The 15,260-nt window shown below is 39.9% G+C and overlaps 1 protein-coding gene across 1 annotated transcript in view; it reads left to right on the plus strand.

Moving 5' to 3' along the window:
• The window catches only part of grin2ca (glutamate receptor, ionotropic, N-methyl D-aspartate 2Ca), a 56,681-nt gene extending 51,524 nt beyond the window's left edge, over positions 1–5,157 (plus strand). Inside the window, exons 10-13 of the mRNA XM_043235810.1 lie at positions 1,020–1,180; positions 1,279–1,466; positions 1,542–1,774; positions 2,931–5,157. Of these exons, the coding sequence (XP_043091745.1) occupies positions 1,020–1,180; positions 1,279–1,466; positions 1,542–1,774; positions 2,931–4,520 (2,172 nt within the window). The 3' untranslated portion in view covers positions 4,521–5,157. The remainder of the gene's footprint in view (positions 1–1,019; positions 1,181–1,278; positions 1,467–1,541; positions 1,775–2,930) is intronic.
• Positions 5,158–15,260: the final 10,103 nt, after the last annotated feature.

Raw genomic sequence — 15,260 nt, forward strand, 5'->3', positions numbered from 1 at the left:
GGTAAATTACATGGATGCATCACTTCAACAGGTGTGTCAAAACAAGGGCAGGTACATAAATACCTATAAAAAAAAATTCTGCTTTACATTACTTTAGTTAGCAGTAAACTTTTGGTGCAGTCAGGGACACGGGACAGATGAAAGGCAACGCTTATGCTGTCAGACGACAGCAAACACACTTAGAATGAGGCATTCACCGGCACTGGAGTCCGTCACATGCGCTCAGCCGAAATACAATCATGTCCACTCGCTCCTTAGAGACTCTTCTCCTTCATTCACACCAGCAAGGTTACCCACATTACAGCACAATTATTCATGGCTTGAGTTCTGAAGTGCTGTCTTAGTGGCTATATTACATTTATTTGATATTACGTTAACAGCACTTAATGAACATGGCTGGAATCATGTAAAAAAATAAATGAGGAGAAATTTAGCAAGAGGAAAGTAATATTGAAAATCCTTGGATGTTTGGTCAGGCGGCTGAGATAATTTGTCGTCTTTGGGAGAACAATCTGAAGTTCAAATGTTAGAATTTAAACAGAGCTGAGAATTAATTGACTGAGAAGCACTTGGGGCTTGAGACAGAAAAGAGCCATTGATGACCCAGTGGCTTTGGTCCGAGTGTTATCACTGCAGCCATTTTTTTTCTCCTTCCTGAGGATTAATTTCAGTCATATTCTCACTTGTAATTAGATTGTATTTAATGTAGCATTTGCAGATACAGAATCGTGAGAATCCTTGGATGAGGGCGAAGACGAAGGCTGAACCTAGAATAATTTCCCATAAAGAAATCCAGCTTAAAGAAAAATCAATCACACTTTCCAGCAGCGTAGCATTCCCAGCCAAAAACCATTACTGGCGTATCTAACAGTCCAGAAATCTATTAAAATGCATTAATCCTTAACGAAGTAACTCATCCAGGGATCTATTTTTACCACTTCTTTAGCACACACTTGGACTGTACTTTGCTCACAAAGTTAAATTTAAACATGCTAACTTGTTGAAATGCTACCTTTCAGTTCCAGAAACCGCAAGACCAATATCCTCCGTTCCGGTTTGGGACCGTGCCCAATGGCAGCACAGAACGAAACATAAGGAGCAATTATCCCGAAATGCATTCCCACATGGTTAAGTACAACCAGAAAGGTGTGGAGGATGCGCTCAACAGCCTCAAAACTGGGTGCGTTTACTGTAATTGTGTCTTGAATCTTTGAAACAAATCTGTCCGCAGTGTATTATCTTCTCCTTTAACATGTATTGTTTCTTTATTGCTAACAGGAAGCTGGACGCCTTTATATATGATGCAGCTGTGCTTAACTACATGGCCGGTAAAGATGAAGGGTGTAAATTGGTGACAATCGGTAGTGGAAAGGTATTTGCAACAACAGGCTACGGTATTGCCCTTCAGAAGGAATCTCGCTGGAAGCGCCCGATAGACCTCGCTCTCCTCCAGTTCCTTGCTGATGGTAACTTCGGAAACGTACCTTTGCTGGAGGAGCTCTGATTCTGTAGGTCTGACGGAAATGTATTATGTATTACAGGTGACACTCAGAAGCTCCAGACGGTGTGGCTCACTGGGATCTGTCGTAACGAGAAGAAAGAGGTGATGAGCTCTAAGCTCGACATTGACAACATGGCCGGAGTGTTTTACATGCTTCTAGTGGCCATGGGTCTCAGTCTACTGGTCTTTGCCTGGGAACATCTACTGTACTGGAAGCTACGTCATTCTGTCCGCAAATCTGAGCGCTTGGACTTCTTGCTGGGAATTAGCAGGGTAAATTTTGTGTCATCAATGTTTTTTGATGTTAACAAATTGTTACGCTTAAAAAAAGGTTCCATAAATCCATAATGCTAAGAAGCTCATTCAAAATTATGCATTTGCAATCAGCTCTTTTTATTTAGTTTATTTATTTTACCAAAGCAACTTGATAGAAAATGCATGGAGCAAAATATATCAACAAGAACAAATGAGAATTGCAGAAACTTTAGACACAAAAAATGTTTTGGAACTGATGTTAAGGGGAACTCCAGGCGGTTAACAAGCACAAAAACTCATGGGAAAAGCTGTTAAAATTAAATTAGGGTCTCTTTTAAGTACATTTTTAAGCTTAACAAACTTGAAGACCTCATTTAAAGGTGGAATATTACAAATGCATATGCAGCTGCTTTTCTATTGGCTAATTACAGCCACTTTCAGAGATAACCATAATGCTGATAAACCGAGAATCTTATCAGTCACTGACAGTTCTCCAGGTAATTAACCACCAGTAAAAACTGCTAATAGAATTTTGATGTGGTAAAAAGTGAGTACGACTTTAATTCATCTAGGTCATAGCAGCAAAATTATAGCAAATCGATTTTGAGAGACTTTTGCCATTCATTACTGTACTTTGTTTTCCAGAGGTGTAAGACGTTTTAAAGTCAAAACAAACAAAAAAAAAGGTACCGGGGCACACATCTCCATAACTGAAATTATGTGATGCCCATCTCGATGCATAGCCAATTATACAATACATACAGTATGTAGCAGCTACTGATTATGATGCAGCACTAATTATGATAACTATTATTATGCAGCTCTACGGTCATGTTAATCTATATTCTCTGTGGACACACCTATGTCTCCATAGTATTGTGATATGTCATATCCATGTAGCAGCAGTGGTAATGAGAGAATGTACTTGAGAAACAGTTTACATGTAAAATATAAGTCACAAATCAATTATTATATTATTATTATATATAAGTCTAAATTTAAGTTAAATCTACTAACAATTACTCGAGCAATTGTTGGTACAAATATTTGAAACTATATTAACACAAATATTGTGAGGTGAGAACTCTAAGTCTGTTTGCTTTGGCACATAGAACTTTTAGGTTGGATGCACTTCAAAATGCCAGCCTAAGTTTTCCTTACTTCTTACCTGCAGGGAATCTACAGCTGCTTTAATGGTGTGGAGGACACAGACCGTAAAGGGAACATGCAGAGCCCAGATGTCACCACCAGTTACACTCAGGCCAACATGCTGAAGATGCTCCAAACTGCTAAAGACATTGTCTCATCTGCGAGAGTTGAAAACTCCCTGGACAATGCCACAAAGACCATTGAAAACTGGAGTCGACGTGATCCAGAGGCAGCCAGACCCAGCCTTCCTACCTGCCTCATCGGAACGGACTTCAGCCATAGCCGCCTGCCCTGCATCGCTAGCGTTACAGACAACCACTCACCGTACCCTCAAAACATGGATAGCACCACTCAACACTTGCTGGAGAAGCCTCATGTGGGAACACGGCCTACCTCACTGCGCTACACTCTTCCTGCGCGTACCAGCCACCACCACATCTATGAACGGACGCTACCCATATCTAGCCTCAGCAGTCCCCATATTGCCATGAGAGACCCACCACCTCCCACAGCCCCAAAACCACATGTGTACGTGGACCAGTCCTGTCACCACCCTACCTCTCGCTACGTCTCTTACCGCGACTTTCAGGTGCCAGACATCTTTGTGGAACACCAGGAACCTTCGGGAAGCCATAAACAATACATGGCAGGCCTGGGTCGCAAAAAGAGGTCCCACAGCTACGTAGCAACATCTCCGGAAACTCGTCGAAGGGACGACTATGATGTTCCCCAGTCTTGTCTGGCTGAGCTCAAAAGCAACCACCTCGTGGAAAACCACTCCCATACCACACCCTGCATGAGAAGCCACTTCCAGAGACCCGGATCTAGCTGCAACTCCTGCACGAAGCTGTACCTAGAACCGGAGATGGATGATGTTCCTCTTCTAGGGAAAGATAAAATGAACCGCCGCGCCTCTTTTCTCAGGGCCACATGGGGTGGTGACAGGATCCGGCAGCTGGATGAGAAGCCCTCCACCTCTGCATCCACTACCAGCTGCATCAACATGCCTGATCTATTCCCTCGAGTGGTGGTGACCAATCCCAAGCCTTCAAAGATGTACGGCAGCACTGGTAACAACCTACGCTACAACATGGCTGTGGAGCCAGCCTATCTGGATCCAGCCCACATGGGCTCCTACCCATACAAGCCACAGAAGTTCAAGTACTCAAAGTCTATCCGCCTTCCTTCATACCGGGAAGCGATCCTACAGAACACGGCGGCCCTTCGGCGCTCCTCTTCCACACTAGTGCATGGACACTACTCAACATACCTGAACTCTTACACAGACCTGCCGGTGTATTTGGGTCCTGTTCCGCAAGGACCTGCTCACTTCCATGAGCATTCCAAAGACACGTGCCACTTGTTTCCATGCGTCAACCATTGCCCGGAAAATGCCGCCTTGGTTCCCCGGTTAGGCAGCAGACCTGTGCTGTACCAGAGCACTGCTGTTGGAGGCTACGAGGGGGCCGGGCGTTCACACGAGGAAGCGTTGCACACTGTACCGGTCTCTTCCGTGCGCAGGGACCGCAGGCAGGTTCTAGTGGCACGGAATGTACACAGTCCCTACGCCCCCCGGCCCTGGGGTAGGGTATCTAGTCTGGAGTCAGAGGTTTGAAGACCTTTGAAGAGATCTCCAGAGACAATTCCCCCCAAACGGTGAGGGAGAAATGCTGGGAACTGCTAAACGAAGTCAAGCAAAAAAGATAAAGGTGGACTAGAGGTGGTAATCTCAGTGCAATAATACCCTCAGACAGCAGGGTTGGAAGGGGGGAATGTACAAGTGATTACTGTGGAGACTTGTTTCAGTATACTTTAAAAAAATATATAAGAGTTGGGGAAAAAAAACTGTTCTTAATCTATAATCTATTTATTGTTAAACTGTTTTTAAATGACATTACACCAGTTACACTCATTCTCTGCAAACAATTGGATGTAGCATGTTTCAAGGCAGCTTTACAACCAAAAGGGTTTGAATTGAAAATCTGTTTTTTATTTATGACAGGGCATTCAACCGTTTTAAATCTGGAGAACCACTGGATAATTTTATAACATAGCCACACAAAAATGTCTTCCAAGAATTTTCTAAATCCAGGGGTTTGAGAAAGCCATTAATTGTCCAATTTTTGTCACTCCACTGATGTAATTCAGATCTGACTTCAATAATGGTGAAGAATTGATTTGCCATCTGTAGTTCCACAGCAATTTCACTGTTTAATAAATGATGGGATGGCCTTGGGGCCAAATGAAAAGAACTGCTGTCTATGTGTCTTCTACAAAAGAAAAACCAAGTAGATAGAAAACGATTCATGATTCATTCATGGTTAAGCAATTTTTTATCTTGGTGCACTGAAGCTGAATGCAAGTTCTCATAGAAAGAATAATGTCCCCTGTGATGTGATGAATAAATGTGTGGCATGCTTTTGCATATCCTCCCTAAGAATGAAACTTTTAGAAAATAAGTACTAGCCTTCGAAATGCACATTTGCACAAATGCACAAGTTTCTGAAAGCACATGCATTTTGCACTAGTAAGCAATGTTACAGACACTCTCCTTTAATTTTCTGTCTTCCATGGAAATATACAGTCTAGACAACCAATGTCTACAAAACATTGCAAGCATAGAGTAGCCACATAAATGTATGCCAAGATTATATATGACTAGGACGAAGAATGTTTCATGAATACAATTTCACTCTTCATTCGCTCTACATAGTGGCAAAATACATTACTATTCATACTTGCCAAATGGAAAAACCATTACATCTGCAGATTGTGCTGCAGTACTCTTAAATATCAGTGCAGGGAGTGCAGGGAATGCATGGACTGCATCAAAAAGGCATACACGGACATATTAAACAGCAGCTTTTTATTTGCTGACCTCCTGTTTTGAAGCAGCCTGTGGTGAAGTCAACACATGGCGAGTAGGTTAAATGCTGACTCAGCGTGCAGGTTTCATGATGTAGAGAGCGGTTTAATTCCTCTCACCTTCTTATGTCTTTAAGATGTGATGTGGGTTGCTAACATTCATCTTCCCTGTTGAGCACCTTTGTGGTCTTAGCAATTTCTGAGGGCCCCAAGAGAACTGGAAGGGCTCCAGGGCTCCGCCTGTAAAGTGCAAAGGTCAGTATAATAATGGTTGAACGAATGGGCTTATTGACCCTGGGGAATAGTATGTTTAATCACGCCAACTTAGGATGATGCACATCTGGGCAGCGAGCCAATCAGCAGGGACATGTTATCGACCTATAGTGTCCACCCACCTTCATTTAGTACCCTTGAGATGGAACAAGATGGAAAAGTGACCACAAGAAACAGGCTCTTAAATGAGGAATGAAACCTTGAACTCTCCTTTCGGCAGTACCAGGGCTAGTTGGTTTGTTGGAGAGAGAGATAGCATGTGTAACAGTGTCATTCAAAGCTGCTGACAGAAGAAGCTTTTCATTAAGAGAGATTTGGTCTGTGAATGTGTGCAATTCATTTTGCCGGTCATTGTCAGAGCAACTTTATCTGCCAACTTCCCAATCACAAGATTTATTGGCTCATCTCAAAAAGAGAATGCAGTTGGCATGCAGAAACAATCTGAGGCTTATCCTCTCATCTCCACACTCCGATCTATGATGGTGTTTGTCTGAGCCACAACATGAATAATTGGACATTGGCAGACACTAGTCAGATGACTTTGGGGCTCATGAATGTACATGAGTGGGAGAGAAAGGCGCGATGATAACTGGGATGTGATGGATGAATCTGTTTCATCAGGTCCTGCAGAGTAGCACCTCTGAAGGGGTGGAGTTTCAGGGAAGAATGGGCGGGACTGAAGATCAGAAGTTTAGCGTTTTAACAATGACCTCTGAAGAGAACAAAACAACATCAATACTGAAAGCTTTTTCCTGCTGAGATGCATCAAAGTTTGATGACAAATCTGTTCTTCAGGCGATCAATTTTTAAGCCTATATGAGCTATCATTTTTCATAACCGCACTGAAGTGAAGGATGGTTTCAAGAGGCCTTATTTAATTGTATCTAATAAGAAAGGTGGGATTGTTGACATGGCAGATCATACAATGTCATTAAGGCTGTTATCAACAAATGCTGAATTCAAAGTGAAACAGGAAGACCACTGGGGATTCTACGTATTTAAATTTTAGGTTTATATAAGTCATATATAAGTATATAAGAAATATTTATTATTTAAAATATCTGGAAGGTCTCTTTAAAAAAAAAAAAAAAAAAATATGACGTATATAATTCCCAAAACTAGCAAAAGTCCTGCCCCCTACTTGCACCATTGGTTGAGTCAAAACAAAACAGAATTTAGGTGGCTAATGCTACTTTCACGCCATGTCGTAAGGACTGTAATTACGAGATGTCAACATGTGACTTTTTAGTTATAGCTTTCCATGTTGTCAGACTCAGAGGTAGATTCTAAGTAGCGCCAAAATGAACCCGGTGGCGGTCACATGGTACCTGTCACTGGTCCAAGTCATAACTCTTTAAAAGCACGTGAGGGCTTTTCTGTTGATAGTGTTGCCATAGAAACACAATTTAGAGTCAAATGTCGTGTGTTATCTCAGAATTATGACACGGTCCGAAAGTAGCTTTAAACTTGTGAAACTCATGAGTGGAGGAAGTATTTTAATATTGAAGAAATAAACGTGTCATTCAAAACTCCAATCTCGAAACGTGTCAGGTTTCATCATCATACAAATCAGATACTCTGTATGAGCTTCAGTGTCTTCAGAAACTTTAATTGAAAATAAATTAAAAAAAAATTGTGCATATCTTCTGCATAACTACACCTGTTTCTGAACCAAACCAAACTCTCTTCTCTTTACTTTTTTTCTTTCTTTGCGGTTTGGTATTTTACTTCTATATAGAAGTTTTTTTTTTAACATCAATACTGCATCTAGGCTATAACACAAGCAGCCCTTATGAGCCAGACACTATCTCAATAATGCAGATAGTAAAGACCTCAACAACAATCTGCTTGGCGTCCACCCAGGTTCCAACAGACCACGGCTGCAAACTATAAGCACTGGCCTTTCCGTGTGTGTTGGCATGAGCCTCGATTTTGTGGGCAGATGCCATGACATCTTGTGGAGCTCATCAGTGTGCACCATGAGTGAGGTGGCACATGGGCAGTAAAGCTGGTGTCGTTGCAGCGAGAGGGGCAGCGGCAGATTGCGGACCATGATGGCATCTGATCTTCATCATCCATTACTTTACGTGTGTGCAGATGGGTCTGGCTCCCATTGGGAGGTCCCTCTCTGCTGGTCACTCAAATGGACTCTCACATCTCTCATGGGTGGTTAGAGATGAGCTGTTCGGATAATGGATAAAATGGCTCGACAGATTACAGCATGATGACAAGATTCATGCATTTTGTGAGGAAAATCTGAATGGTGGATGGATGGGAAAAAGTCGGCACAGTGCCAAAAATGTTGCTATGCATTTGATAAGTTCTGAGCAGTGCTACTTCTTTTTTTTTTAAAGCACAGACATGGTCTTTACATTTCAAAGATGGCTACATTCAATCATTTTAGTGAAATGTTTTGAGCATAAAATTAAACCAAATGTAAAGATTGTATATATTATTTTAAAAATGCATCAATATTTAACAAAATAAACATATAAACATTTACCTTGTTATAAAGTCATCAGTTTAACTGTTTATATTTAAGCACTTGTTATCGCTGTTCAGCTTCAACTCGCATAAGACAGTTTACAAAAAAACCCCCAAGGAAACGTGATGATTGAGGGATGTCTCTCATAAAAGCACTGCATCCCCCTAAAAACTTTGTGTTATCTTGTTAAAGCTTTTGCTCCCACCTCACATTATCTCCATCACAGAAGTTTTGCAAGCGAATACAAGGTTTCTCATGGGAACGCAAAAGTACAAAAGCACTTGAATCACAATGTGATTAAAAAAAATCACCGTGGAAAGAAAACAATCTTTTGGACCTCTAGACTCACTGAAATGACTCTTGGAATCAGAACACTATTTGGCTTGGTCCCTCCAAGATTGAGATTTTTTCCAGTCAAGGCCAGTGTCATAGTGTTATATCACGGCGAGTCATACCATCTATTTATTAGCGTTATAAGGGACAATTATTTGCTTCTGTGACTGGGCAAACTGGCAAACTGCCATTCAATGAAGCGACACACTATCGCTTAACCAACAGTTCTACCAATTAAGCACTTGAAGAGCTCGTTCTGATCTATTGAATCTCATAGGTGCACTAGTGATCTTCTGTCATCTCATCACGTGTTAATTTTACGATACTCTTATATGCCAAGAGCTACACACACACACAGTAATTGATATTCTTCATACAGAGAGCAGCTATGAAACAGCATTCCCTGCACATCCTCGCCCTGAATAAATTACCTCACACTCCATAAATTTTCCCAGATGTTAAGAGTCACCTTGAGAATAGCTCTCCGGATCCTATCAGTACAGGAGGAGTGTGCGAGGAAAGAGAGAGAAATGGCTTGAGGCTTGAGAGAGACATGACAAGTCCAGCAGACAACACGAAAATTAAGAAAACAAAGATTAGAACTGCATGATAACGCAAACACATATATATTCACAAGCAAGCTGGCAGCCTGATGCGTTCATTTGATGCAATCATGTATTTAAAAAATGCATTAAATAGATAAAAAATAATTGGCAGATTCTCAAAATTCGTAATTCTTAAAGGGTTACTCCACCCTAAACTGAACATTTTGTCATTAGTCATTCACCTCCACGCCGTTCGTAAGGTTAGTTCGTGTTTTGTTCCAAAAAAACTATGAAAAAAACTGTTCTGTGTCTGCTGTGGCACACAGATGAAAGCATAAATACACATAGAAGACGTGTCCTTGCATTGTGCTTTAATCGGAAATATCTTAAATTGTGTTCCGAAGATGAACAAAGCTTTTACGCATTTGGAAGGAGATGCAGGGTAGGTGATTAATGATAAAACTTTCATTTTGGGATGAGGCAACTCTTAAATCAAGTATTTAAAAAGTAAAAGAGTGGAAAATTAAATTCTTTCGCCTGCCATTAAAATGAAATCTCTTTCATTTGGGGAAGGTTTTTTCTTTGCAAATAATGATACGTGATTATTTGAGATTAATTTGATTAATTATTCTGCATATGGTATTATCAAATCGATTACATTATTTCATCAATTGACTGCCCTACTTCACAATAAATCAGTGAAGTCAGTGAGGTCAGAGCAAAAGAGCTTTTCTAATATATCCAAAAACGTCCTCCTCATTTCTCATGCAAATAGAGCATGAACATTCCTTGGCAACACACTGGTACTAATTTATATCATGTCTTCCAGGGTTTGAACTGTCGGCTTATCAGCCCAGACCTTTAGCCAGTGAATCATCACTACACCTCTATGCAGGTTAAAGTTATATGAACTATAGAGGCAAACAGTCAGAGCATACATATTTAAAAGAACTGGTTTGACTTCCAGTCTTCTGTGGAGCACAAAATGATATATTTAAGTGAAGGTTCACACTACTTATTATATACAATGAAAGCATATAGGTAGTGACCAGCGGTGTTAAAAAAGCAACTTAAGAAATCAGCATAAAAGTAGCCTCATGCGCTCATGTCGAAGTCATACGATAACAAACAAACAAATAACGAGCAAACAAAATCATTTGAGCATTTGGACAATGAAAAACAATTGGCACATCAGTGTTGGCAACAATTTACCGATTCTTCTTTTTAAAGGTTTGCAATCTCTTGAATCTCTAAACTTGACATGGTTTTACAGATGACAATGGGATACACAACAGTACGCCATATTAAACAGATTGTGGCTCTATCCCTCACAGCCTCGTTTTTATCCATGACAAATGAAACATGGCGTCTACTCTGATTAAAGTCTATACGGAGCTTCTTCTGAAGATTCCCGCTGATGTCAGCATTGATTGATTTCCATTTGCATAGCATAAGCATGGAATCTAATTACTGCCCGCCGTTATCATCTCTGAAGTCCACCCTCTCGGAGCTGAAAGCATTGTAGGGTGGGTTCCTGGAAACCATTAGCAGAGTGTTACAGGAAACCCTAATGTCCTTATGTGGCACTGATGCCCAACGCCAAGGCCACCAACTGTTTCAGGTCATGTGACGAAGCCTAACGCCAGGCGGACGTCCAGCTGCTTCGGGCCACTGGGTTTAATCCCTTGAGCATGGCAGACCGTGGACATGTACATATATACATGTGGGTGGACATGTGTATCTACTGATGGACTGGGGTTGGCTGTGGACAACGAATGACAGCAACCCTCCCCCCTTCAGCTTTCTGTTCCCTTTCTTCCAAGTGACACACACACACACACACACACACACACACACACACCCCGCTGAGATCATTACCAAGATCTCTCATCAATTGTTTCCAAGGTCGGCACAGAGGAGAATATCACACGTTTCTGTTGCTTCCGTTTCCTAATTAGTTGTTAATTCCATGTGAACAACATTTGCTTTGTCCCATTGGGTTTTTCATTAGGGTTATTACTGTAATGCAGAACTTTTTGAACTTTAAAAAACGAACAATGATGTCACTAATTGGAAGTAGGTGTCATTATGAACTATAGGAGCGCTGACTTCACTGATGGAAAAAAAAATTATCGGTTGTTCCATGTGACCAAATATAATGCGGAAATCTGGATACAAATGAGCTTTGGAGAACGGGAAGACGAACAATGAGCACATTTTGGGATACAATATTTATATCCCTTTAAAACAATGTTTTAAATGGATATAACACGGAATAATAAAAAGTATAACCCAATAAATAAAAAGAATAACCCAATAAATTGGAAATAGCAATCCTGGAGAAATATTTTATTGAAACACCTGGATTGTTTCTTTCCATTTTCAAGTTTTTCCATTTTCAAAAGTTGCTCTATTTGAAAACTGGTTCAAAGCAGCGAAGCAACCGTTTAAATTTTACCCTTTTGTTCACTTCACATATGGGAACATGATAATGCACTGCAAAGCTTCAGAAAGTTTCTGGTTAGGACGCAATTATTTAAGGATTCACCTCATTTCAACAAATCCCTTGTGACCACCGACCGTGTACAACACATTTAAGCAGTTAATGATAAAGCGAGTAACAAACCGCCATTCATACACGTTTCATGCATTATGGCTCCTACTAATTATTACAGCTGAAAGAAAATGAGGCCAGATTGTTAAAACGCTCAATCATTAATTACCCAGAGCTGTTGGTTCGGTTTTGCTTAATTTAAGACCTTTTTGAATTATTCAAGTGTAATGAATTTAATAAACGGTACTTGAAAGACAAATACATCCAGCAGCGCCTGCCACTCAGTGCACATGAAAACTGACATGAGAAACCATTTTTGTTGCAAATATTATTTCAGTACTGTTTCATTTTTTAGAGAAGCCAATGAATCATTCTTTTGGGTTTTTGTTTGTCAATTGGTTAAATAGCTTTGCACGGTGGCCAAAATCAATTCAGAATTAGACTGATTTTCGGACAACTATCTCACTGAAACATTTGAAGCAGTTTCTCAGTCAAGTCAGTATGATAGTACAAGGATGTGTCAAAACACAAAACAATCAGTTAAATCAAAATGCTATTTTTTGGGTTAAATTAACCCAACTATTTAGCAACCCAGTGCTGGGTAAATATTGGACAAAATGCATGCTGGGTTATTTTGACCCAGTTGATTGGGTTAAATGTTTTTACCAGATATGGTGGGTTGTTTTATTTAAGGCATGTTTAAAAATTATGTCACATGCCTAAAATGGACATATTTAAACACACACACACCCTGAATTACTACAGGAAACAACAATAATCAAGATGAGCATTTATTAAGCAAGAACTCAAGACAAATTTTATTTATTTCAAATTCTGCAGTTCTTCCTGTCTCTGGAGGAAGACAGTGGGTTGGGTAGTAAAAAAAAAGCCATAAAACTGACCCAACAACTTAAAAACTACCCATGCAGCACCTGGGTAAAAATACTAAAAACAAGAAAATAAAATGGCCCAATGGGCTGAACCAAGCATTTGGGTAAAAAAAAAAAATAGCCAAGCATTTTTTTACAGTATTTAAACACGCACAAGAAGCATTTGCAACTTCCCTGCATTTTTCCATTTTGCTCTTTTTTTTCTCTCCATCACAGGAGAGATGCATTTTGTAGACGCTGCACACGTTAAGTTAAAAAGTTTTGTTATGCAAACCTACACATTAACCATAAAGAAATGTATTGGTTCTCTCGAAGTTAACCTGAATGTTTCAGCGGCGTTTTTGCTAACATTTTCTCCAGGGAAGCACGCCCTTAGGCCCCTCTCTCACTGACTCCCATCAGTTTGTACTCCCGCATTTCGCTTAATGAATGCATAGCACCTGCATCAAAATTGAACACATGCATAGCTGATCCTTTTAGCCATTGATTTCTCCGGCAAGGCCAAACACAGCTGATGATGCTCGCAGGAGAAACGGCAACATTAATCTACTGTAATACACAGACTCGTAGTTCCACTTCACAAAGTTTACAAGCAGCAGCGGCTGACCTAAGGGCCGTAAAGCGGTTTTGTCATTTAGGGGGATGAATCTGAATACAGAGGCAAAGGGGTTCAGCAAATCCGTGCTTAAAGCATCATTACCTTTCGCAATGTGGTGTCGATGTAGTTTTTTTTGTCAAATAGGCCAGATTGCAGGTTGCATGAGCATATGGTGAGCACGTCTCTGCCCTGACATAAACGGAATAAATAGTTATACTGTTTAAGATTCAGTTTCAGCCTCCTGTGGACACAGTGGCATCGTAATAAAGAGGCGCTCACCTGAAGGAAGCGACCCGCGCTACGAAGGACAAACATTCATTTTCTTGCCTTCTGGCATGATGTGAGATGAGAGGAGAGAAATCCCATTGTTTGTACTCTGGGATCAACGTGACTCCCCCTTATCAGCGTTCCACCTTTCTGCCAGGATCTGAAATGGACTAATAAAAGGCCTCAATGCACAGAGAGAGAGAGAGAGAGAGAGAGAGATGGGAATGAAAGGAGCTAAAACAGGGCAAAAAGTGATTACTGAACATTTAACAGGTCTGGGACTTTATGTGAGTGAAAACTACTGTTCTCCCTCAGAGAAATCATTTTGAGGGAAAGCTCCATTACGGCGTTCATCCCTCCCTATCACTGCTAAATGATCAGACACAAATCTCCCATCATTCCCTCATACTAGTCATTGCCACGTTTGACCTTCATCAGTGGAAGAACATTTTTCCTCCTTTCACACCTAAGTTCATTTGTGGCGCTTTGCACATTATTTAACTAAAGAAAGAATTATAATTGTTTTTAAACATTAATAGATAATAAAACAGCTCATATCGTATTGAGTTCTATCATCTTTTGGCCAACTTTAAGCACCTGCTTTTAACGGTCTTCAAGCTTCAGGCCATTTTGTGTTTTATTTGAAGAAGGTAGACTGATTAACTTCAAATCTGACAGAGTTTTGACTGACAGCACATACTTACATCTAATGATATGAGACATCATGTATTCTCAGATTGTTTGACATAAAAAACGTATTTGTTTAAAAAAGGATTGCATGTCTGTCCTCTAGGCATGTCATTTTTAATCCATTGTCAGACTCAATAACAGATTTGTCATGATGATTTTTTTTTCCTAGAAAGCAAACGCTATTATTACCAGCTCTGTGAACTCAGAGACTAGGGTTTTGGGTGATCTTTGACTGCATTCCCCAGGCAAAAAAAACAACTACATTTCTGTAATGTACTTAAAAAAGATTTGTACTTAATATACTAAAAATGATTCTTTAGTACTTTTTAAGATAAACTTAAGATCATCAAAGTGTACTCAACTGTACTATTTTGGGACACCATGAATATAAACTAAAATGCACTTTTAACATACTATCTTTGTTTTTAGTGACCACTTGAAACTATCCTTCATACTCAACTAAATAATTACTTTTAATAACAATGGTAATATATTAAAAATGCATTTCTGTTCATATTCATGGTGTCTCAAAATAGCACAGTTGAGAATCATTAAATGATCATTTTTAGTACATTAAGTACACAATTAGTGCACAAAAATAGAGCACTTTAAGTACATTATGAAAGTGTGCTTCTTTTTTTACCCGAGTCAGTACATTAAGTTTCTAAAATGAAGCTTATGAATCACATATCATGGTTTCAATAAAACAAAAATATGCAACATGATTGTTTCCAAGTTTGATAATGATAAGAAATGTATCTTAAGCAGTTAATCAGAATATTAGAATGGTTTCTGTAAGGTCATGGTTTCTGTAAGGCTGAAAATTCAGCTTTGCAGCACAGTATTCAAATAGAC

Source organism: Puntigrus tetrazona, chromosome 3, assembly GCF_018831695.1.
Source record: "Puntigrus tetrazona isolate hp1 chromosome 3, ASM1883169v1, whole genome shotgun sequence".
NCBI classification, from domain to species: Eukaryota; Metazoa; Chordata; class Actinopteri; order Cypriniformes; family Cyprinidae; genus Puntigrus; species Puntigrus tetrazona.